The following is a 23,392-nucleotide window of genomic DNA, read 5'->3' as shown; positions in this document are numbered from 1 at the left end:
CGCCTCCAGCCCCGCGGAGAGTCCGCAGCAGAAGGAGCTGAAAAATGGCAGGAGATGGAGGCAGATGAAACGAGAGCTCCGGCATGGCCAGAACTGGGGATAATAATAATAATAAAAGGGAAAAAATAAAAAGAAAAGAGCTGGATCGTCCATTCTGGTGGGGAGGGGCACAAGGGGCAGCTCCAGCCCCGCAGCCGGGGGGGATTCAAGGGAGAATCCCGCTTTTTTTTGGTATCTTTCTTTTTGCAGCTTATCTGCAATTTAAATGGGAAAAAAAAAAGGCGGGGGGGAGCGGGGAAGGGGAGAGGGAAAAAGGAAAAGAAAAAAGCATTTGCAGCCAGGAGAAATGGGGTTTAAGTCGGGTTTAAGTCCTCTGGGTGCTGTTGGATGGGCTGCAGCCGGCCAGGGTGCCCTGTATCCCCTTTTTTCTTCCTCACAGGAGGGATGAGGAGGGGACAGCGGGTCTGCAGAGCCCCCTCACCTCCCCTACCTGCCCAGGCTTGATTCCCTGTATTTATCCCAGCAATAAGAGTGGGATGTTTATACCCTGGGCAGTCAGGAACCCAAACAGGATCCGGCGCTCTGCTCTGGTTATTTATGGCCTGTGGCTGGAGCTGATAACGCTCCCTCCAGAGCCCTGCCTGCGCCGGGAATAAAGCAATTCCACAGGATAGATTAATAGGCATTTCATCCCGGCAGCTGGGAGGGAGGGAGGGAGGGAGGGGAGGCTGGGGCAGGAGGGTCCGTGCTTCCTCCCGCCGGGCCGGGCATCAGCTCGCCAAGGCTTTCAAAGGGCTGGAGCCCGGCCAGAACCATTGGCCTTAATTCATTAGTCAACTCAATTTCGCTGCCTCCGCAAATAAGGACTTTGTCTGGGATGGGGAAACGGAGCAGAGCAGCTATTGTGCCCTGGGAGCGGGCAGAAAGGGCCCTTTGAGAGGACACTCTGCTGGAATAAAAGTCACTTTTATCCCAGAATAATTAGCATGCTCTGAGTACACTAATTATTCCGGCATAAAGGGACTTTTATTCCCGAGCAGCGCGGCCGCGCGGGGAGTTGCTCTGGATTCGGCTCCACCTGCCCGTGTGAACGGAGCCAGGGGTGATCCAGATGGGATTTGGGGTCCCTTTGGGGTGGCCACACCTGGGGGTCCTCACTGGAGAGCACATGGGGGTCTCACCCCAGCCAGGGCAGGGAAGTGTCACCCACCAGGAGATGCTGGATGCTCTGAGAACAGCAAGAAGGGCGTGAGAACATGGAGAACATGGAGAACATGGAGAACATGGAGATCCACACCTGCTCCAAGGGTCCAAGTCACCTCCTGAGGTCCCTCTGGGGACCTGGGTCACCTGGGGGACCTCAGAGCATCTCCCAGCTCTGGGGAGCACAGGGGAGCCACCATCACAATCTCCTGCCACTCCAAGGTCTCTCCAGGGATAACAACCCCTGACAGCCCTGCCCTGCTCCTGCCACAGTTTTTGGCTGCCACCAATTCCCATCCCAGTCCCCAAAACCAAGCCCAGCCAGCCTGTGAGGACACAACTCCAGTCACCCATCACGGCGAGCACGTGCTGCCGGCGAGGGCAAAAGGTCTGGGGATTCCTTGACAGCAAATTCTGGAAAAGCAGGTCCTGCACGGCTTCCAGGTGGCAGCTGCTCCACTGGAAAAACATCCCTGGCACGGTGAAAGGTCCCATCTGTCTGTAACTGGTACAAACGGGGAAGGAGGAATTGGCACAGTCATCCCCGAGCTGCTGCTGCTGCGTCCCAGATGCCGCCTGACCCCTTGGCATCTCCACCGGATGCTCCCAGGGGGTTCCTGCAGGTCAGGGATCCTGCTCTGGCTGGTTTTAACTTCTGTAGGTTGCAGGAAAAGAAAGTTTAGGGGTTTAGAGAGCTGAGAGGGCGTAGAGCTGGGCAAGGGCATCAGAGCAGCTATGAGGAGAGCGTGGCGCCGGTGAATAAGCAGTGCCAGGCTCCAAATCCGCTTTTCCCGGGAGAAAAAGAGCTCCAGGCCGGCCGAGGAGACGCTGAGCAAACGAGGAGAGGCTGAGCAAACGCATCTGGAAGGGCCGGGGGCTGCGGCAGGAAGCGGAGCCTTGGCGCGGGCACCGACCCAAGGAGGCAGAGCCGGCCCCGGCTCCACGCGGCCGAGCCCCGCAGCGTCCGCCGGGCGCTGGGAAGGCGGCGGGAGCGGGAAGTATTAAACCCAAGTGTTTCCTTTTCCAAACAATAAAAAAGCCCCGCGGCACCCGCCGGGAGGAAACTCTTCACAGTTTTTCGCTGAGTTGGGAGGGTGCAGCTCGCAGCGCCGGCAGAGGACGGGATCACCGTAAGCATCGCGGTTTGGGGTGTCTGTGCCACCCTGGTCAGAGCCCCTCAAGTGTCATAAATCATCTGGAGCCGCTCTCCAGGCAGTGACAGAGGCAGGGACAGCCAAGGGGTGTCAACACCGGCGGCAGGGGACAGGAAAGACGCGTGGCCTCAGGGTAGGCACACGCTGGCAGCCCACCAGCAGCATGCCAGAGGGCAGGGTGGGCAGAGGAGCCTCTGCTGCTCCCCAGGGCCAAGGGTTGGTGGCCCTGGGTCACTCTTTAGGTCACGACAGTCCAGTTCTGAAACAATTATCAGGTGCCAGCATCAAGGGCACAGGGCAGCAGAGGGAGGGGACAGCGGGAGGGACTCGGTCCTGAGGAGCCCAGGGCAGGGCCAGGGGGTGCAGAGACTCCTGCACGAGCTGTGGCCACACTGTTGGCCAGCTGTGGCTGCTGGTGGCCTGAAAGAGCCACGTGTGACCCAGGAGCCCGTGCCCATGAACAAAGAGCTGCAGGTAAATGGGTGAGATTGATGCAATTCAGAGCTCTCAGCACATTTAAATTTCTGCCTGGCAGCCCCCAGCAAACAAACCCAGCCACCCCCAGGGAGGCTGAGGCATGGGGGCAGCAGCAGGATGGCCCCCAAAGCTTTTAACCCCAGCTGGAATCCTCGACTCAGTCACCGAGGGAGGGATGGCAGAGCCCTGAGTCCAAGAGCAGCGACTCCTCTCCACCTCCTGCACCTGCAGCCCCTCAGATCAACAGCGACCCTGGGACACCCAGGATGAGACCCCCAACACCTCCCTGTCCCCCCATGTGACCCCCAACACCTCCCTGTCCCCAGATGTGACCCCCAACACCTCCCTGTCCCCAGGATGAGACCCCCAACACTTCCCTGTCCCCCCATGTGACCCCCAACACCTGCCCGTCCTCACCATGGTCTCACTTGGAGAAACGGCATCTGGCAAGAGGCTAATTAGTCTACTCAATGAATAGTCCACTAATTAGTCCCTCAGTTCAACAGCAACTCCCACCTGCCCAGCTCTGGGACACCCAGGATGAGACCCCCAACACCTCCCTGTCCCCAGGATGAGACCCCCAACACCTGCCCATCCTCACCATGGTCTCACTTGGAGAAACAGCATCTGGCAAGAGGCTAATTAGTCCACTCAATTAAAGATGTGACTTCCAACACAATTAGGCTCCCTCCCAGACATCCACAATTCCCACTGCTGCCCCAGCCCATGAGTTTTGGACATCCCAGACCCGCTCTCACCTTCCTGACACTCCCTGGAGCCCGGGATGCTCTTCCCATCCCTCCCCTGGGTGTCACTGCGAGCACGGTGCCACCGGAGAAGCTCAGGGCTGCCAGCAAGGTCATTATCCAACAATTCTGCTGCCAAGCCCACGAGGAGCGGTGCTGGGACCGTCTGTGATCCTGCACAGCATCTGCATGACTGCAGCTCCAGCCCGCTCCGTTCCCTGGCTCAGGAAGGACACTGGAGTCTATATTTAGCCCCAGAAATGGCCGGACCACGATGGGGAACGCAACCTCTCACGACGGAGTTAACACCCAGAACAGCCCTCACGGCCCACCCTGTGCTTCTCCTCCAAAAATAAGAGTGGCACAAGGAAAGAAAACAACGAGTTTGAGCCGAATTAGAAAACGCTGGAAATATTCGGTGCGGCCGCAGCCGGCAGGTCGGGCTGCCCAGGAGCGGTGGAAAGGGCTGGAAAGTTAAATCAACAGCAAAATCTGGGCTGTAAATAGTTCGAGGTGGCCTCAAATTGCAAAATCCCAAGGAGAGGGGGAAAAGCATCCCCTGGAAAAGAAGCTGAAGCCAGGGCAGATGCTCTGTTTGGGTCTGAGAGTCTGAGGGTGGCAGAGCTGGATGCAAAATGTCCCCGAGGGCTCAGCAAGGCCACCAAGCCCAAGTCCCTGGAGAGAGATGTCCATGGGAACACAGCTGGCCACGCTCTGTGGGAGGTGATGGAGATAAAATTCATCCCAAGCACGAGGAGAGGTTTTCCCATTTCTCCTGTCTGCCTGGCACAGGCAGGACTGTGGGAAGGAAAGGGGCTGATGCATCCGCTGCTCACAGTCCAAGCCAGATGCCACTCCTGGGATCAGCACCCACTCCAAGGAGTTCATTCCCAACCCTGGGACCACTGGGAGCACCCAGGAACTTCAGGGGAGCCTCATGGCTTGTTGGGGTGAGCTGGGAGAGGCCTCTGGACTGGGCAGGCACCTCTCAGAGACTCAGGGCTCACACCCTGGCAGGGCTGGGAGGTCTGAGGGGCACGGAAAAACGATTTTTCTGCCTCAGGAAAGTGCTTGGGCTGGATCTGGGAACTGAAATCATCTCCACGGCTGGAAGAGGAACCTCCTGCCCCATGACAAAGCCGCGGGCTCATTGTTGTGCTGACTCAGCAGGATGTGGCACATCCTGTGTGTCCCCAGGCACTCCACGGCTCCCGAGGGCTCGGCCCTGGCTGTGATTTTGGGTTTTGGGAAGCACATCCCGTCCACCCCCCTGCTGGGCTTGCAGAACCACGTTCTGCACCCTTCTGGAGAGGCTCCATCCAAAAGAGCATCCAAGGGCTTGGGAAAGCTCCCCAAAGGCAGAGCTGAACCCCTGGAGTGCTGTGGGGGTCACAGACACGGGCACAGCTCCTGCTGCCTCCCAGCACTGCCAAACCCCGGGGTGGGCACCACCCCCAGGGGCAGGAGGGACCCCCATTCCTCGCAGAGCATCCCAGTGCTCACGAGATGGTGGCAAACCCTCGGCAGCAGGATCCACCTGACAGCCAGAGCAGATCCCTCCTCAGCAGGGATGAGCCTCACCAGGCAGCCACAGGGCAGGGGAGTGCTGGCACAGACCCCAGTGAACTCACCCTGCCACCACCATCACCTCTAGAGATGCTACCAGTGCTCCCAGTTTCTGCCCAAAGGGCTCCTGGCCCTCACCGTGCCCACCCTCCATCCCCCTCCCCACCTCAGTGAGCACTGGGAGGTGACCTGGATGTTGTCACAACCTTAAGGGGACAGCCAGGTCCCCCCATGCCCTTCTAGTGGGGAAGGAGCCATGGTCCTTCCCCAAACACCCTCATCCCAGGCAATGGGAGAACGGATTTTGGGAGCCAACCCTCCCTCCTCAAAGCTTCTCGTGCCACCACCCTGTCCCCAAGGCTGACTCCAGGGCTGTTCTCAGGACCCCACCCACCAGCTGGTTTCCGCAGCTTTGCCCTTAATTTGTCTCTGATTTTCTGCTCCAATCCTGCTGTTCCTGTGAGGAGAGGAGAGCCTGGACAGCCCCATCGGGTCAGACACGGGCTGGGGGCAAAGAGGAACCGTGGGACACCAGCTGGAGCCAGCTCCTCCAGAGGAGGATGCTCCAGGGCCTTGGAGGCACAGGGAGGACCTGGGTGGTTTTGCTCCCCATCATCCCAAACCGGTTCTTAACACTGGAGGAAAAGCATCACCAGCTGGAGCAGCCCCCGCTCCTTCCCGGTTCGCAGGCTCCCCCGGAGCACATGGAACCGGCACGGAGGGAACACGAGGAGCGAGTGGCGGGGCTGAGGCAGCGAAGGCGAGGGGGCTGCCACAGCTGCTGCCACCCCCTCACCGCCCACTGCGCCTCGGGAGCGGCGAGGAGGTGACAGCTTCACCCCAGGGATGCTCCGGTGCTGTCCCATCCTCTCGTATGTCATGGACATGGGATGGGGGCAGAGCTCAGCACTCTCATGGGACACCACAGTGTCACCAGGCACTTCTCATGCCAGGACAGAGCCCCACAGGGATGCTGGAACCTCAAGCATCCTGCTGGGATGCTCCATGTGACATCCCTCTGCATGGAGGAACCCCCAGTCATTGCCCCTCCAGCAGCTCCTTCTCCTCCCAGCACCCCAAACCTCCACTCTTCACCTCCACTGAACCCCCAGCTGCCCCTCCAGCAGCTCCTTCTCCTCCCAGCACCCCAAACCTCCACTCTTCACCTCCACTGAACCCCCAGCTGCCCCTCCAGCAGCTCCTTCTCCTCCCAGCACCCCAAACCTCCACTCTTCACCTCCACTGAACCCCCAGCTGCCCCTCCAGCAGCTCCTTCTGCTCCCAGCACCCCAAACCTCCACTCTTCACCTCCACTGAACCCAGCGCAGCTCCGGGCGTGTCTGTGCACGCTTAGGGAAACGGTGTGTGCACACCTACACGTGTGCACACGCACGGGAACACACGGAAAAACACACGGGAAAACACCTGGGAACGCACAGGCCACACATGGGAACACCTGGGAACACACACAGGACACGCCAGACCACCAGGGTGGCAAAGAGGGAAGTGCTGCACCAAAACACCCCAGCCACGCTTAACCACAGGTATTTCCTAAATAGGAACAGGGTGACCCCTGCCTGCCCTCACTCCTCTCCCGGGGCTCTGCCACCACAGGATGCCCCACACCACAGCGGGAAGCAGCAGAGCCCCACACCACACTGGGCAGGCAGGAGCTGCACGCCAGCGCCCTTTGTTCCCCATGGCAGAACTTCCTCCCACCCCACGGCTGGACTTTGTCCTCCTCTTCTCCAGGAACAAGCAAAGAGCTGCAAACAGAGGCAGTGATTGAGAGGAATCAGCTCTCCAGACAAGGATGGGGACCTGCACCCTGCTCCCAATGACATCCTGGCCTCTCCCAGAGCCCCAGCTGGGGCAGTGGGAGACTGGCATCAGGGAAAGCAGAGCCCAGCCAGGACTGCCAGGGTTGAGGCACCAGCTCAGGTGGCACCTGGGTGGCACTTTCTGCCTCCTTATCAGCCCAACCACGTGCTTATGGTGCCTCCACATCCGCCACATGCCTGCACATCCTCCCACCCACAGGTTCACACAGCTCCCGGCACCCCGAGGTGGTGGAACAGCACCTTGTCCCCATCACAATCCCCACAGGGGAGCCCCTCAGGAGGGGGACATGCACCAGGAGGAAAGGGCTGTGTCTGCCCCACTCCAGCTCCTGGGGTGTGGAGAAGAGGATGGAGGAATTTCCCTCCAGCTCATCATCTTTCCGCAGCCTCGTTTCCAAAGGCAACGCAGCTTATGCAATGAGTGATGCTTCCCTTCCGCCCCCACCAACTTCTGGATCCGCCGGCTGCTCCGAGAGCCACCTCCGAGCGGGGATGATGCCTCCAAGACCTCAGATCCCTGGAGGGGTGACCCCAGAGGGCTCAGCTGTTTGTCACCTGCACCGCTGAGCTCACCGGGATGGTGCCAGCGGCTCAATCAGCCCTGCAGGTGCCACCGAGGGGGGGCTGCAGGGTGCCCTGAGCTGCTCCGCTGCTGTCACCTCCCTCCAAGGGACACAGATTGAGTAGGGTGAGGAAGGGCTGGAGGATGGAAACCGCAGGTTCCGGCCTCCTGCAGCCCCAGACATGAATCTGGGGCAAGGATCTGGCGTTTGCCCAAACCTCCTCCTCCTCCTCCATCCCTCCGACCCAGCGACGGGTCAGATGCTGCCGCTGCCACGACACCAAATCCCTTCTCCCTCTTTGCTCCAAGGTGGGCAAAGAAACGGGACAGAAAAACCTCCCTCCAAAAAAACCAACAAAAAAACCCCCTCTCGTTCATCCATCATTCCGGCCTCTCATTTCACCAGGCCATTCCCATGCGGACAGAGGAGAATCCGTCAGAGGAAAGCAAAGATCCCCTCATTTCTCTGCTTTAGAAGGGAAAAACAGCCCTGCGCGTCCAAGCGTTGCGAGGAACTTCGCCACAGCCGCCGGTTCCCGGCGGGAGCGGCTGCCAGCGCGGAGCACGGGCGCTGCCAAGAGCGGCCCCTCGCACATTCCCAGCCCGGCCATGGAGCTGACGAGCTCAAGTATTTACTGAATAGATCAATAAGAGCCGGGAACGCGACGTGCAGGGCTTGGGAACGCGCGGCTGGCAAGGAGCTGGATGGACCGATGGGGGGGAGGCTGGACAAACGGACACACGGACGGGGGGGGGGACGGACAGCCCGGTCCATGGATAAACACATTCCCAGTGCCGCCAGGCCCGGTCACAGCCAAACTCCGCAGCCGGGCGTCGCGGCTCCGGGAGAAGCAGCCCCGATTATGCAAGAGCGGGAGCGTGGGGCGAGGCCGGGCTGTCACGGGCACCCCCGGGACCGGTGCGACCCCGGCCCCGGCCACCCCCGGGACACCGGGAGCCCCGGCCCCGGCTCCCGCGGCGGTGCTGAGCTCCAACTTTCCTGCTTGGCTGCGGGGAAAACTTTGGATTCCAGAAGAAAATGGGATGGAGGGCGGGTGGGAGCCACGGGAAGGGGCGAAGAGGAGCAAACGGGGAGCGCCAGCGAGCGGCCCCCGCGGCTGCGGGGAGACGGAGCGGGGGGCGCACGGTGCGCTGCGGAGGGGTGCGGGGAGGACGCGCCTCCCCATTCCGGCCCGCTGCTCCCCGCTGCCTCCCGGTCCCTCCGGTGTCTCCACGGTGCGGAGGGGCCGGGCTGCGCCCGCTCTGCTTTGTCACGGCGGCGGCGGCGGGGCGGGGGGGAACGCGCGGCGCCCCCCGCCCCCTGCCCGGCCCGGCCGAGCCCCGCGCCCCCGACAGCGGCTGCGGCGCCTCCCGCTCCCCGCCGGTGTCCCCCCACTCCCCGCCGGTATCGCCCCGCGGGGGTCCGGCCCCGCCGCCCCCCGACTCACCTTCGAGGGCGCGGGCGGCGGGCGCGGCCAGCAGGGCCAGGAGGCTCCCGGCGAGGGCCAGCAGCGGCCCCATGCCGGCGGCTCGGCGGCGGCGGCGGCGGCGGCTCCTCACGCCGTGCTGCCCGTGGGGCGGCGCGTCCCGGGCCCGCGCACCGACATCCGCGGGGGGCGGGCGGGGGCGGGCCGGCGGCCGGGCCGGGCCGGGCCGGGGGCGGGCGGACCCTCCGGGCTGGGCGGCGGCGGCGGGGCCGGGGGGCGGCGGGGGATGGGGAGGGGGTGGGGGGGGGGTCTGCGCGCGCCGCCGCCGCGGCGGAGGGAGGGCGGCGATGGGGGGGGGGAGATGGAGCGCGCGCCGCCGCCTGCCTGACGTCACCGGGCTCGAGCCGCCGCCGCCGCGGACGGGAACGGGGAGGGGGGGGGGGACACGCGCGTGGCGTTGGGGGGGGGTTTGGGGGTCCTACGCGCATGCGCGTGCGGTACCGGGGCTGCGCCCCCCGGTGGGTGTGGGCAGCGAGAGGGTCCGGGCAGGGGTCCGGTGTCGGTACCGGTACCGGTATCTGTCTCGGTGTGGTCCAGGCAGGGGTCCGGTGTCGGTACCGGTACCGGTATCTGTCCCGGTACGGTGCGGGCAGGGGTCCGGTGTCGGTACCGGTACCGGTATCTGTCCCGGTACGGTGCGGGCAGGGGTCCGGTGTCGGTACCGGTACCGGTATCTGTCCCGGTACGGTGCGGGCAGGGGTCCGGTGTCGGTACCGGTACCGGTATCTGTCCCGGTATGGTCCGGCTAGGGGTCCGGTGTCGGTACCGGTACCGGTATCTGTCTCGGTATGGTCCGGGCAGGGGTCTGGTGTCGGTACCGGTACCGGTATCTGTCTCGGTGTGGTCCAGGCAGGGGTTCGGTGTCGGTACCGGTACCGGTATCTGTCCCGGTACGGTGCGGGCAGGGGTCCGGTGTCGGTACCGGTACCAGTATCTGTCCCGGTATGGTCCGGGCAGGGGTCCGGTGTCGGTACCGGTACCGGTATCTGTCCCGGTACGGTGCGGGCAGGGGTCCGGTGTCGGTACCGGTACCGGTATCTGTCTCGGTACGGTGCGGGCAGGGGTCCGGTGTCGGTGTCATTAATGTACCGGCAGCGATGTGGTGCCAGTGCCGGTATCAGTGTCCGTATGGTACGGGCAGAGATCCGGTGGGAGTGTCGGTGTCAGTATGGTGTGGGCAGGGGTCCGGTGCCGGTGTCGGTGTCGGTGTCGGTATCGGTGTCAGTATGGTACGGGACCAGAGCCGGACCGGTGTGGTACCGGTACAGCGCTGCGAGTTCCGTGCCCACAAGCGGTACCGGCCCACGATGCCGCTCCAGCCCCCGGCCCGTCCCTGCTCTGGTGGCCCCCCATTCCCCCAGGCGCTGGAGCGGCCCAGCTCCCCTTTACCGGCACACGGTACCGGCTGCGGGTCAGAGACCGACGAGGCAGCAGGACCCTCATCATCCTCAAGGGCAGCGGGATCCTCATCTTCCTCTCTGGGCTGTAGAACCTTCCCTGTCCCCAGGGTAGTGAGTGCTTCAGCATCCCCAAAGGAGCCTTGCAATTGTCCCGGGACAGCAAAACCATCACCCCCCCTATGGCCGGACTGTTCCCCCAGGGCACAGGACCCTCACTATACCCGAGGGTAGTGGGACCTTCACAGTCCCCCCAAGGCAGGGGTCCCTCATCACTCCCCAGGGCACAGGACCCTCACTCTGCCTAAGGGTAGTGGGACCTTCACAGTCCCCCCAAGGCAGGGGGGTCCCTCGTCACTCCCCAGGGCACAGGACCCTCACTGTCCCCCCAAGGCAGGGGTCCCTCATCACTCCCCAGGGCACAGGACCCTCACTATGCCCGAGGGTAGTGGGACCCTCACTGTCCCCCCAAGGCAGGGGTCCCTCATCACTCCCACAGGACCCTCGCTGTCCCCCCAAGGCGGGGGGTCTCTCATCACTCCCCAGGGCACAGGACCCTCACAGTCCCCCCAAGGCAGGGGGTCTCTCATCACTCCCCAGGGCACAGGACCCTCGCTGTCCCCCCAAGGCGGGGGGTCCCTCATCACTCCCCAGGGCACAGGACCCTCACAGTCCCCCCAAGGCAGGGGGTCCCTCATCACTCCCCAGGGCACAGGACCCTCACAGTCCCCCCAAGGCAGGGGTCTGTCCCCCCAAGGCAGGGGGTCCCTCGTCATTCCACAGGGCACAGGACCCTCACTCTGCCCGAGGGTAGCGAGACCCTCACAGTCCCCCCAAGGCAGGGGTCCCTCTCACTCCCCAGGGCACAGGACCCTCGCTGTCCCTCCAAGGCAGGGGGACCCTCGTCACTCCCACAGGACCCTCGCTGTCCCCCCAGCCGTCCCAGCAGGGCTCAGGGCCGGGGGGCCAGAACAGCGGACCCCCATCATGGGGGTCCCATCACTCATGGCCGGTCATCACTCACCCAACTCCGGCTTTGACTGAGAACCGTGACGTCAGAACCAGAGCCGTGACGTCATCCACTGGCCAATCCGCTGCCTGCGAGGGCCGGGGGAGGGGGATGGGCAGCGGTACCGGCACCGTCATCAGGCACCGTGCGACCCCGTCCGCGTGATGTCATATGTTTTTTTAATTATGTCACACGCCTGCTCCGCCCCACCCCGGCCAGGCAGCTGCGGGGGGGGAGGGTGATTCAGGCTGCTGCGGCGCCAGATGTTCGGGAGAAGGTCCAGATGTTCCTGGGACGACGCCCCAGCAGAAGTGCCGGGGTGGCAAAAAGAGCGGCATAACCCGGCGGGCTGGAGGGGTTCTGGGGGCCGGCTCTGTCCCCCCCATTCCCCCAGAGAACCCAAAAGTCACACACGACCCGGGAGTGAGTGAGATTCTCATTCCTCCCACGCGTGGGTCGCGGCCAGCGCTCCACAGCCCCCTCCCCACTCGGTACCGTCCTGGACGGGGGCGTGGGGAGGTCGGGAAGCCCCTTCCCAGTCCCGAGCAGCCCCGGCGGATGTCCGCCCTCGCGGGATGTCCCGGTACGCAGCGAGCGAGCCGCGCTCACGGGGCCCGCGGGCGCGTTTGATGCTCGAAATGGCAGCACGGAGACTTCACTGGCCCGGGAGGAGCCGGGGCGAACGCGGGGACCCCGCGGCTCTACCCCGGTCCCGCACCCCCAGCCCTGCCAGCACCGGTCCCGCATCCCCCGGTTCGCCCCGGTGGCACCGGCGGTGCGGCAGCGCCCTCTGGCGGCCCCGAGGTCGCCCTGCCCGGTGCTGCCCCGCCGCTCCGGTGGGCGCGGGGGTCTGAGCGGCCGAAGGAGCGCCCCGGGGCAGGACGGGGCAGCAGCAAGGCCCCCCCAAGCAACGAGCACCCCTTTTCAGTGCCCCCGCTCCCGTCCTCGGCTCGGTACCGGAGGGCGCAGGCAGAGGCGGGCACAGCCCGGGAGCAGTCACGGGCTCGGACCCCAGCACCGGGGTTCGAACCGTGCGGGGAAGGTGCAGCCCGGCCCGGTGCACCCGGGAATGGCGGGGCCACGGAACCGGGGTTGCCCCGGTGCGAGAGCACCCGCGGTAATGGGCGGGGGGCACGCAGGGGGGTGGGCGGGGGGCTTGGACGGGCAATAAAAGGGACCTGATCAGTGCGAGAGTAGGGTCAGGAGTGTCACAGATGGGACGGGGGGACACGGGTGGGTGCGAGCAGTGGGTGGGGGCTGAATGTGGCAGATGTGCGGTCACGAGTGGAACACGGGGCAAGAGTGCGCTCATGATGGGGAACAGGAATGGGGAGATACGGGGCAAAAGTGGGGTCACGAGTGGGTGGGGGCTGAAATGGGGCGGACGCGGAGCCGGTGGGTGCCGCAACCCCTCGGTAGGGACGTCCCGGGCTCCCAGGTCCTGCCGAGGCTGGTCCCGGTCCCGGTGTCCTCCCATCCCTCCGCTCGCGCGTCTCCTCCCCCTTCCTGCGCTCGGCGCTTCCCGGCGGAGCGGGGCCGCCGCGGGGACCGGCCGCGCCCGCCGCCGCTGGGGAGGGAACGAGGGGCCGCGGGAACCGGCCGGACCGGCCGCCCCCCGCCCGCCAGGTAACGGGGGGACGGGACGAGGGACTCTGTCGCTGCTTGGCACCTCCCGCCCCGGCCCGGAACTTGTGCAGGGGCACCGAGCTGGGAGCCGGGAGGGACGGGGCTCTGCGGGGTATTCCAGGGGCGGGGGCTGCCCGGGGCTGGACGCCTGTCCAGGGCCACCTCCCTGCGCCGGGGGTGGGCAGTGCGACGTGTGACAGGCTGAGTGGGGCCTCTGAGGGAGAGCGGAGCGACTGGCAGCGCCTCACTGGGGTGTTTGGGGATGGGATGGGAAGGGGAAGGGACTCCGGGACTGGTGGCGCCGAGGCTGCATCGTCCTCCCAGGTGGAAACGCAGCCCAGCTCGACCTCGGGTCCAGAGCACCCGCTGCTGGGTGGGTACAGAGGATGGCACCCAGCTCTCCTGGCACCCCGCTCTCCTGGCATGGCGATATTTGGGAACGGGGGTGTGCGTGGGGCAAAGGAAGACCCCTTCCCCCGTCCCGGTGGTGGATCAGGACAGCGAGTTCCTGGCACGGGAGCGGCACCAAATGCAGCCCGGACTCCCCGAGCCATGAGTCATCGTGGGCTGGGTCGGCCGGGAAGGCCCCGCTCTTCTTCCTACGCACCAGAGGAACTTTCACTCCCCGAGCGGTCAGCGGTGGGCAACCCCGCCCCCAACATCTGGGTGTCCTCCCCATGGCACTGTCACCGGTGTCCCACCGTGTCCTGTGCTCTGGCATCAGATGGAGAACGCTTGCAGCAGCCGTGTCCCCAGCATCTCGGGGAAACTGAGGCACGCTGAGGGGACAGCGATGTCCCTCGGGCTCTTCCCGGTGAGGGCAGATTCAGGGAAAAGTCCGGGCGTCCATAACATTTGGAAAACCTCGGAACATCTGTCCGTGCAAAGCCCCGGGGAATCCGCCGGCAGGATAGGGAGCGTGCTCTGCGGTGGCGCGGAGGATGAGGAGGGTGCAGAGGGACCCCCTGTGCCAAGCTGGGAGATCGCAGAGGGGACACGGCCAGGGGTCCGTCCCCGTGCCCCCCACCCCGACACAGCCGCCGCCAAGGTGGGGGGCTGCGGTCGGCTGCCAGGAAGGGCTGTAGTTAATGAGTAACATCCGCGCGGTGTGCGGCACCTCGGGACAGGGAAGGAGACGGGGAGTGCACGGCTCGGGGACAGGGTTTCCTGTTCAGTGAGGAAGCGCAAAGTCCGTACTGAGAGCGTGGGGGTCCCTGAGCCCCCCTCCCGTGCCTGGGCTCCTCCTTTTGGCCCGGGAGACCCTCAGCCCCATGAGGAGGTGAAGCCTCTGGGGTGGAGGAGGAAGCGAAAGCGGCTGTGTCGAGGGGGGTTTGGGGAGTGCAGGGCGGCTGCTCCCCCTCCCTGGTTCCGTATCCTGCCCCGTGTTGAGCCGGTTTCCCCGGCCACAACGCAACCTCGGCTTCCCGGGGTGACCTGGAGGAGCGTCCCCATGGGATGTTGACCCCAGGAGGGAAAAGCTCTTCTGCAGAAGGAGGAGAAGAGGGAAACGTGGAAATTAGGATGGGAAGGATTCAGGGCACGGCTGGGCTGAAGGAACTGCTGTGACTGATGGCAGGAGGGGACAGGCATGTCCCCTGCCTAGAGCTCCTCCTGGGCTGTGGGAGGAGGGAGCAGCGCAGCTTCTCCTGCAGACTCTCAGCAGATCCAGGCATGCCTGGCTTAAGGCTTACGCTCCAGGTTGGCGCTTCCAGCCAGCAGCTGCCTCCCAGGGCTGAGCAGAAATACAGGTTTAATGTGGCAGGAGGATGGGTGTTAACCTCGAGAGTGGCAAAAGGAAAGGCTGTTTTTCCCCTCCTGCCAAGATCCCGCTGGGGCTGTGGGGAAAAGCCCAGCAGCATTCCCAGAATTGCCGTGTTTGTTCACACCGGGCATTGACCCCTCGGAATAACCTCATCCCCTGGGCCATTCACTGTTGCCCGGAACGCAAAAATCAACGACACGGAGGCAGAGGTCTTCAGTGAAAGCTGCTCCCAACCGAAAAAGGGGCCCAGCCTGTTTATTTCTTTTCCTTTTATAATTTTGTGGGTCTGGGAGCACATTGGCTCCTGGGGTTACTCCCCCTTCACCCCACTGGCCAGACCAGCTGTCAACCAACATTATTTTCAGGCTGGAAATATGTAAGCAAAGGACAGTGAACAAAACCAAGAAAGGTTGTTTATGTTCCAAAGCGTGAGAAAATGAAAAACTGACCCTTAACATCGCAACAGCAGCTAAAGAACTGACTCCATCTTATAAGCAAATAGAAAGCTTAAAAAAAAATCTCAGAAAACCCAATGCAACAGCTCACTGTGACAGAATCCCTGCGATCTGTTTGCACCGGGCAGCGTGGAGTCGAAAGCAAAAGCATTTCAGGAAGGCGCCACCACGGTTGGTCCCTCACAGGGTGAGGGGCTGGTGAGCCCAGAGGGTCACACCGCCACCACCGCCGCCACCCCGGGGTGCTGCCGCCGCCACCCCGGGGTGCTGCCGCCGCCACCCCGGGGTGCTGCCGCCGCCACCCCGGGGTGCTGCCGCCGCCACCCCGGGGTGCTGCCGCCGCCACCCCGGGGTGCTGCCGCCGCCACCCCGGGGTGCTGCAGGCCGCAGGCGTTTGTTTGCTCCGGCTGCGACGTTGCCCAGTGACGCCGGCTTCCTTCCCCTCTCGCAGGCTTCTCGGAGTCTCTCAGCTCCACCTCCGCCCTGCGGCTCGGCGCGGCCCAGGCCCGTGGCGAGCGCTGCCCGCGGGGACTCGGCCGTGCCTCGCCTGAGGGCCCGGCCGGCCTGGCCTGCGCCGCCCGGGGGTCCCGCGGGTGCCCCGGCTGGGCCGTGAGACGCCGGCGCTGCGGGATCCGCCTCGGGATCCGCCGCGGGATCGGGCCTTGGCCCCGGGCGGGGCCGGCGAGGTGTGTGTGTGCCCGGGGCCCGCGGGGCTGCGGCGGGCCGGGAGGACGGGCAGCGCTGAGGGGACGGGGTGGGAATGTCGGGCTTCCAACGCCCACCCTGAGGTGAGGCGGGGCTGTGAGCCCTCAGTCCGGGCATTGCGGGTGGAGTTCCCTGTCTAGCGCCTGATTCCAGACCTCTTCTTGCTTTCCGTGATCTCTTGAACCCACCGAGTGTGAGGGGAGGCTGGGGAAGGGGCTTTTCTTGCGGGGGACACCTGAGGAGGTTTTGGGGGGCAGCCAAGCCACCTCACTGGGATCAGCCTGGCGAAGTGGCCTCACCAAGCTCGGGGGAGTTCACTCTTCTCCCACTCCTGGCGGGTTCCGCACTCTTCCAGCTCTCCCAGCTCTCCTATGCCAAGTCCAGCAGCACTTGCCCATCCCTTCGAGTGTCCTTGTGGGAGTAGGAGCAGGGATTCCCCGGAGATGCAGGAAATTGAGGCACAAGCAGCCTGCCAGCCTGCCCAGGATTGCCCAAGAGGCTGATCCTGCATCCACCTTCCCAATCCTCCTTCTCCTCCCCAGCAGCCCCAGCCCAGTGGAGCAGCAGGTTCAGACAAGCAGCAGCTCTCACCCCCTCCCTGAGGGGCTCTCAACCCCCCCAGGGCTGGGCTGGGGGCTGCTCGAGATGCCCTGCCCGCATCTCCACTCCTGTCTGTCCACAGGTGACTGTTCCAAGATGTCCCTGTGGAGCCTCGTGTCCCACATGCCAGCGGAGGAGTTCAGCAGCCTCTCCACGGAGTTTCCGCGGAGCCTGCGCTGTCTCCTGGCCGAGTGGCTGGAGAACCAGCCCTGGTGAGTGTCCTGAGACCCTTCCTCCCCGGAGCAGCGCGGGGCTGGGGGTCACACAGGGGAGAACGAGGGATCCATGCCCATTCTCCCAAATTTTCCCCTCTCCAGGGAGTTTGTCAATGGCTCAGACGCCTTCTGCAGCAGCGTGGCCAGCAGGATGCTCTCGGCCATGCTGGAGAAACTCCGCAGCGCTGCCGGCAGCGATGGGCAGCAGTGCCAGATCCTGCAGCAAGTCAACAGCATCGAGGTGTGCAGGGACCCTGGGGCTGGGCCACGCTGGGATTGCAGCCAGCTCCCAGGAAAACTTGATTATTTTATGCTGGAATTGCTCACTGCCTTAGGATGGTCTCTGTGTGACACCCTTTTCCAGGCTTGTCAGCAATGAGTGGACTCAGCGATTTGGTTTAGGGTTGTTCCAGAGAACACAGGGGATTTGTTTGCATCCTGAGGCTGACCTGGGTTCTGCAGCCCAGTAGCCCACAGGGAGCTGCCACATCTTCCCTGGAATGGTCCCATGGGGACCCTCCTGAGCCCTTCAGCCCCCACGGCCTCATTCCTCCCCAGTTGTTGGCACCTGAGGGCTCTGTCTCACCAGATGTTCCCCATTTTCTGCTCGAGTGTTTGATTTCTCCTTCCTCCAGGCCGTGTGGGGCTGCGTTTCCTCCTGCTGTGAGCTCTGGGTTTCGTTTTTGGGGCTCTTTATCTTATCAAGGCTGTTGGAATTGCTCTGCCCCTTTCCCAACCCTCTGATTTATCCCCTCTGGCCAGCAGAGCTCAGAGCACCAGAGCTGAGCAGGGGTCACTCCCAGAGCCCCATTCTGGTTGAAAACTCTGCTTTTTTGGTAACAGACCTTTTTAATATCCAACATTTGGGAAGGGATCAGCTTTAGTCACAACTTCTGAGGAGCGGGGTGACTTTCCAAAACAAGACTCTTGCTTTTTGCTGTAGGAAACAAGCAGATGTTTCAGCTTAGGGATTTTTTATTATTTAAAATGTTGAAGCAGAGCAGCCCTGCAGTGCTCCTTCCTCCCTCTATCCCTCATCCCAGAACACCAAATCCTCTTTTCTCTGTGTCTAGCCAGGCTGTTCCCTGCTCTGGTGGGCAGTGGGAGCTGGGTGGGCCCAGGATGGGCAACCACAGGGCTGGAGGTGTTGGGTGGGAGCCAAACCTGGGCCTCTCATCCCCTAAATCCCACATTTTCCATGGAAAAGCCCACGGGGCTCCCAGTGCTGCATCCAGACCCCCGCACTGGAGCTCCCACCGGCGCAGGAACCCACCAAGCGCGTCATCAGCCATTCCCCCCGTCGTGTTTCTGCTGCTGTTTTGGGAAGTAGCTAATTTGGGAAATGCGTGAAGGCCGGAGGAGCTGGCACGGGACGCGGGAGCTGCAGCCAGCAGGGGAATTCCTCTCGCTGTTTTCAGTAGAAAGCATTGATCCACCCAGGGCAGCTGGGAGAGTCTCCCCCAGGTGTCAGGCTGGAGGAAATGCTCACAGGAATGGAGAATTCCTTTCAGTTTGGATTTTTTTTTTCCAAATTGAAGTTGATTCTTCTACTTTTTATACAAAAAACACAGAGTTGAACCCAGTGAGCCCGATATTCCCTCCTGATATTCCTCGATTCTGTGCACCATTTAAAGTGGTTTTAAAGCTGGAAATCAGCTCTGTGGTGGTTGTGGAATTGCCGTGGATGGACGTTGTGGGAAGAGGCTGGGGTGGGAGGGGGTCAGGAACAGGGGGCACTGTCCTGTCCCCCCTGACACCCCCTGTTTGTCCCCTCTCAGAACACCTTCCGTCGGGACCCGCTGCGCCTGGTGGCCGTCGTGAGAGCCGTCCTGGAGGGCGAGAAGGCGGCTGTGCTCAAAAGGGTGGGTGCTCCCTGCTCCCCTCCCGAGCACCCTTAGGTGCAGGACCCACTGCAGCCCCCCCTGACCCTGCTCTGCCCTGCCCCAGGACCACCACCTGCCCCTCAGCTTCCACCGGCGGCAGGAGGAGCTGAAGTTCAGCCTGGGGCTGCAGCGGCTGCAGCACCGAGTCCGTGAGATCAGAGCGCTCCAGGAGGAGGGGCCGGGGCGGGACGGGGCCGTGCAGAGCCCCACGCCCCCCAAGGAACTGCCCACCCTCATCATGGAGGCTGTGAAGGAGCTGGAGGCAGCCAAACAGCAGGTCCTGAAGAGGATCCAGATCTGGAAGAGACAACAGCAGCTGGCAGGGAATGGGGCCATCTTTGAGGAGAATCTGGCACCGCTGCAGAAGAGGTGAGGGGGCACAAGGCAACCTCCTGCTCCCCCCGCTGGCCCGAACTGCTCTGGGTGAGTGAGGGTGCAGTGCTGAGGGTCTCCCTTTCCCCAGGTGTGAGAGCCTGGTTGAGGTTTACTTCCAGCTGCAGCAGCAGGTGATGGCAGCGAGCACAGAGCTGGGCCCTGAGCTGCTGCCCCGGCTCCTGGAGCGCTTCAAGGAGGTGTTGTCCAGCCTGGTCAAGAGGTAACAAACCTGGGGGCTGTGGTGGCCAGGGGTTGAGTTGGGTCTGCAGGGGCTGTTGTGCCAAGTGCTGTGGTGTCCCTTTGTCCCTCAGCTCCTTCCTGGTGGAGAAGCAGCCCCCACAGGTGCTGAAGACCCAGACCAAGTTCCAGGCAAGCGTCCGGTTCCTGCTGGGCCCGCAGCTGCTGAAGGCAGCGCCCAAGCCCTACGTGGTGAGGGCTGACATGGTGACAGAGAAGCAGGCACGGGAGCTGGAGCTCAGCAACTACAGCAACACCCTCAGGTGAGCAGTGGATGTCAGGGCAGGGGGGCTTCTCCACCGCTGTTCCCCCCCTGACCCCCTCCTCTGCCCAGCGAGAGCACGGGGGAGATCTTGCACAACACGGTGGCCCTGGAGACCAACCCCAGCAGTGGGACCTGCTGCGCCAACTTCAAGAACGTGGTAAGAGCCACCAGTGAGGGGCTGTGCTGGGGGCTCCGTGGGGGTCCCAAGGCTGGGGGTGCTCAGCTCTCCATCCCCAGCTGCTGAAGAAGATCAAGCGCTGCGAGCGGAAGGGCTCCGAGTCGGTGACGGAGGAGAAATGCGCTGTCCTGTTCAGCACTGATGTCACTTTGACCCCCAGCAACATCTCCTTCCACCTGCAGGTACCAGCTCCTCCCTCCTGCGATGGGGCTGGATGTGCTGGGACGCCTGTGCTGCACTGGGACTGTCCCACCACGTTTGGCTCAGGGCCACCCTCTGCCCCCAGGTCCTGTCTCTGCCCATCGTGGTCATCGTCCACGGGAACCAGGACAACAACGCCAAAGCCACCGTGCTGTGGGATAACGCCTTCTCCGACATCGTGAGTGCCACGAGCTGGAGGGAAGGAGCTGGAACTGGGGCTGACTGGGCTCTGGAGGGTGGGAGGAACAGGGCAGGTGGGAGCAAGAGCCCAGGGGTGGGATGTGGTGAGCGTCCTGTCCTGATGTCCCCCTGCCCGGCCACAGGAGCGGGTGCCCTTCGTGGTGGCCGAGCGGGTGCCCTGGGACAAGATGTGTGACACCCTGAACCTGAAGTTCATGGCAGAGGTGCAGACCACCAAGGGGCTCCTCAAGGAGCATTACTTCTTCCTGGCCCAGAAGATCTTCAATGACCACAGCGCCAGCCCCGAGGACTTCCAGAGCCGCCACGTCTCCTGGGCCCAGTTCAACAAGGTGACTGGGAGGGCTGGGCCAGGGTGGGCAGGGACCAGCATGGCCATGAGGAGCCTCATGGCCTCTCTCTGCCTCAGGAGATCCTCCCTGGGCGGGGATTCACCTTCTGGCAGTGGTTTGATGGAGTCCTGGACCTGACCAAGAGATGCCTCAAAAGTTACTGGTCAGACAGGTGGGTGCCCTTGGGCTGGGCTTTGGTGGTCCTGATCCCACCCCACCACCCAGGGTGGTCCTGATCCCTGTTCCCCACCCGTCCACCCTTCCAGGCTCATCATGGGCTTCATCAGCAAGCAGTATGTGTGCAAACTGCTGAGCATGGAGCCGGAGGGGACCTTCCTGCTGCGCTTCAGCGACTCCGAGATCGGCGGCATCACCATCGCTTACGTTATCCGCGGCAAAGACGGTGAGCCGGGTGCTGTGAGGGGAGTCCTGTGGCTCCTGTGGGCTCTGGGCTGTTACAGGAACCAGCACTGGAACCCAGAGACGTTTTTCCCCTCACTCAGGCTCCAGCCAGGTGGAGAACATCCAGCCCTTCTCTGCCAAGGACCTGTCCATCCGCTCCCTCGGCGACCGGATCCGGGACCTGGGGCAGCTCCGTAACCTGTACCCCAACATCCCCAAGGACCAGGCGTTTGGGAGTCACTACAACAGTGAGTGGGGAGGGCTGGGAAGGGCCCTGGACAGCCCCTCTGCACCCCAACAATGCTGCGGTGGGGTGGGGTGGGTCTTGAGTCTCACCCAGGTGGCTCCAGGGCTTGCAGGGGCAACTGGGGCTGGCAAGGAAGGTTGTGGGGGTGGTGGCTCATGGGTGCTTCTCCTCCCTGAGCAGAAGAGCAGACAGGCAAGGACGGCCGGGGCTACGTCTCCACTGCCATCAAGATGACTGTGGAAAGCGAAAGGTGGGTGTGAGGCCGTGTCCCTGCTGGAGGTGTGTGCACATGGGCCGGGGTTTGCACAGACCCATGGCCAGCCTGGGCAGGGAAATCCTTGACTGGGAAGAACAGAGCTGTGCTGGTGAGCAAAGAGTCCCCCGTGAGCCCCTGAGCTGCGCTGGGGTACCTCTGTTCACCTCCTCCTTCCCTCCAAGCACCCACTGGCACAACTCTCCCTTCCGAGCCTGGACCTGGCAGTGCTGATGGACACCATGTGCTTTTGCAGGGACCAGCAGCCTCCACGCACCATGGGGCCACCCCCCGAGGCCCCCCAGGCACCCATGTTCAACCTGCCCATGCTGCAGCCCGAGCTGCACCCTGAGAGCCTGCAGCCACTGCTGGCCCCCATGTGGTGAGTGCCCTGCTGTGGGGCGTGGGCTGGGGGCTGTGGCAGAGCCCCCTCCCTCAATCTGAACCTCTCTGTGTGTTCACTGCAGCCCCTCCACTCCGTTCTGCCCCCAGCCCATGCCCACGGGCTACCCCACGGTTGAGAGCAACATCATGATGGTCCCTGACAGGCTCAACTCCCCCTTCCACAGGTAGGAGCAGGGTAGGGTGGGGGGCAGAGTGGGGGTCTCTCCAGGGGTCAGGGGTGTTCCCCTCTCTCTGAGTGCTTCTGTCCCCCACAGCCCCTCACCGATGCTCTCGCCTCCCTCGCTGTCCCACTGCCAGGACCCTTCCTTCAGGCCCCCCGGGTAAGACCTGGCACACAGGTGGAAAGGGGGCACCCTGCCCTGCACCCCTTTTCCCCCCCAAACCCCGGGCTGGCACACCTGGAGTGGCCATGCCCAGCTGACCAGTGCTCCCAGTGCTCTTCTCCCCTGTGCTCCCAGGAGGAGGAGCCCCACAAACCAAACAGTGCCCCCCAATGCCTCGGGGTGCCCTGGGGGGCAGAGTTTACACCTTTCTTTGCCCCCCCAGACCCTTCATGCCCAACCAGTTCATGTCTGGGGAGGTCTCACAGCTGCTGCCCGCGGGTCCCTCTGCGGAGCCGCAGGACGAGGAGATGCCCGAGCTGCCCCCGTTCCCGGCCGTGGAGGACGCGTCCCTGCAGAGCTCCCCGCGGTGGTGAGCACGGGGAGGGGTCAGCACGGGGAGGGGTCAGCACGGGGAGGGGTCAGCACGGGGAAGCCCCTCCCGGTCCCCCCTTTGGTCACCCTGCTGTCTCTGTCCCCAGGATGTCCCCCAGCATGGAGCAGTCGTCAGCCTCGGAGCTGGACCAGTTCGTGCAGGAGGTGCCCCTGTTGCCCCCCTTCGCGCCCCTCCCGCAGCACAGCGGGTACCCCAACTCCAGCCTGTCCTCCTGGGCGCTGGGGGAGGCGCGCTGGGATGACAGCATCCGGCCGAGACACGCGTGAGGGGGCTGCTGTGGGGGGCGGCATCGGACTGAGACCCCCTCCCCTCTTCTCACTCCCTCCCAGCCTTGCCTGGGTTCATGGACTTGATACGACTCCAGCAGGGCTGGAAACTCCAGCTGGGAAAAGGCGGGGTTTGGGGGGAATTTGGGGTAACCCCCGCCCCTCCTTCCTCCGTGCGTTGCTGCCCGCCCCCGCCGCTGCCGGGGGTCCACGGGTGAGGGGGTGCAGGGGCCCCGTCCTGCGTGGGGGGCACCGGCAGCCGCACGCCGTGCCCCCAGCCCACGCCGCCGGGATGAGTCACCGCGGGGGCGGGAGGCGGCAGCGCGAACGGCGCCGGGGCGGAGGTGCCAGCCCGGTGCCCCGGCTGGGGAGGGGGGGACGCCGGGACCCCCATGCAGGGGGACACGGACCCCGCGCACCCCCGCAGTCAGCGCTTGCTTTGGGGTTTTGAGCTGTTCCCCACCCCCCCCTCCTCCAGGCTGGAGCAGGGGGCAGGAAGATAAGCCATAAAATAAAGTTTTATTCCAAAATAACAAAATAAATAATCTACTGTACACGGTACAAAGGAAGAGTCGCTAATCCTCTAAAAAGACACCACACAGTCCTAACGGGGGGAGTGGGGATGGGA

General features: G+C 63.7%; 2 protein-coding genes across 5 annotated transcripts in view; one reads left to right on the top strand and one right to left on the bottom strand.

Moving 5' to 3' along the window:
- The window catches only part of LRP1 (LDL receptor related protein 1), a 101,363-nt gene extending 92,202 nt beyond the window's left edge, over window positions 1–9,161 (bottom strand). For 2 of the 3 annotated variants that reach the window (XM_063425105.1, XM_063425106.1), the window contains exon 1: window positions 8,998–9,159. In XM_063425105.1, coding sequence (XP_063281175.1) covers window positions 8,998–9,070 — 73 coding nt within the window. In that variant the 5' untranslated portion in view covers window positions 9,071–9,159. Of the gene's footprint in view, window positions 1–8,997 lie in introns of all 3 variants that reach the window. The other variant, XR_010083935.1, reaches the window with a different exon arrangement.
- A 3,759-nt stretch (window positions 9,162–12,920) lies between these two features.
- On the top strand, window positions 12,921–23,309 carry STAT6 (signal transducer and activator of transcription 6). 2 transcript variants are annotated; one of them, XM_063425115.1, is made up of 21 exons: window positions 12,929–13,068; window positions 15,737–15,971; window positions 16,673–16,802; window positions 16,908–17,046; window positions 18,584–18,667; window positions 18,753–19,057; window positions 19,152–19,283; window positions 19,375–19,563; window positions 19,635–19,722; window positions 19,803–19,925; window positions 20,030–20,122; window positions 20,268–20,474; window positions 20,552–20,646; window positions 20,741–20,877; window positions 20,978–21,124; window positions 21,304–21,373; window positions 21,633–21,758; window positions 21,844–21,945; window positions 22,036–22,101; window positions 22,328–22,474; window positions 22,584–23,309. In XM_063425115.1, the coding sequence occupies exons 3-21, from the start codon at window positions 16,687–16,689 to the stop codon at window positions 22,762–22,764; spliced, it is 2,547 nt and encodes an 848-aa protein (XP_063281185.1). In that variant the 5' UTR covers window positions 12,929–13,068; window positions 15,737–15,971; window positions 16,673–16,686; the 3' UTR covers window positions 22,765–23,309. The 2 variants fall into 2 exon arrangements, with proteins under 2 accessions (XP_063281184.1, XP_063281185.1); XM_063425114.1 differs by lacking the exon at window positions 15,737–15,971 and having other exon boundaries at window positions 12,921–13,068.
- The last annotated feature ends 83 nt before the right edge of the window (window positions 23,310–23,392 follow it).

This window comes from Prinia subflava, unplaced genomic scaffold, assembly GCF_021018805.1.
Source record: "Prinia subflava isolate CZ2003 ecotype Zambia unplaced genomic scaffold, Cam_Psub_1.2 scaffold_53_NEW, whole genome shotgun sequence".
NCBI classification, from domain to species: domain Eukaryota; kingdom Metazoa; phylum Chordata; class Aves; order Passeriformes; family Cisticolidae; genus Prinia; species Prinia subflava.
The sequence above is the reverse complement of the archived record's forward strand: the minus strand, read 5'-3'. Positions and strand labels throughout refer to the sequence as shown.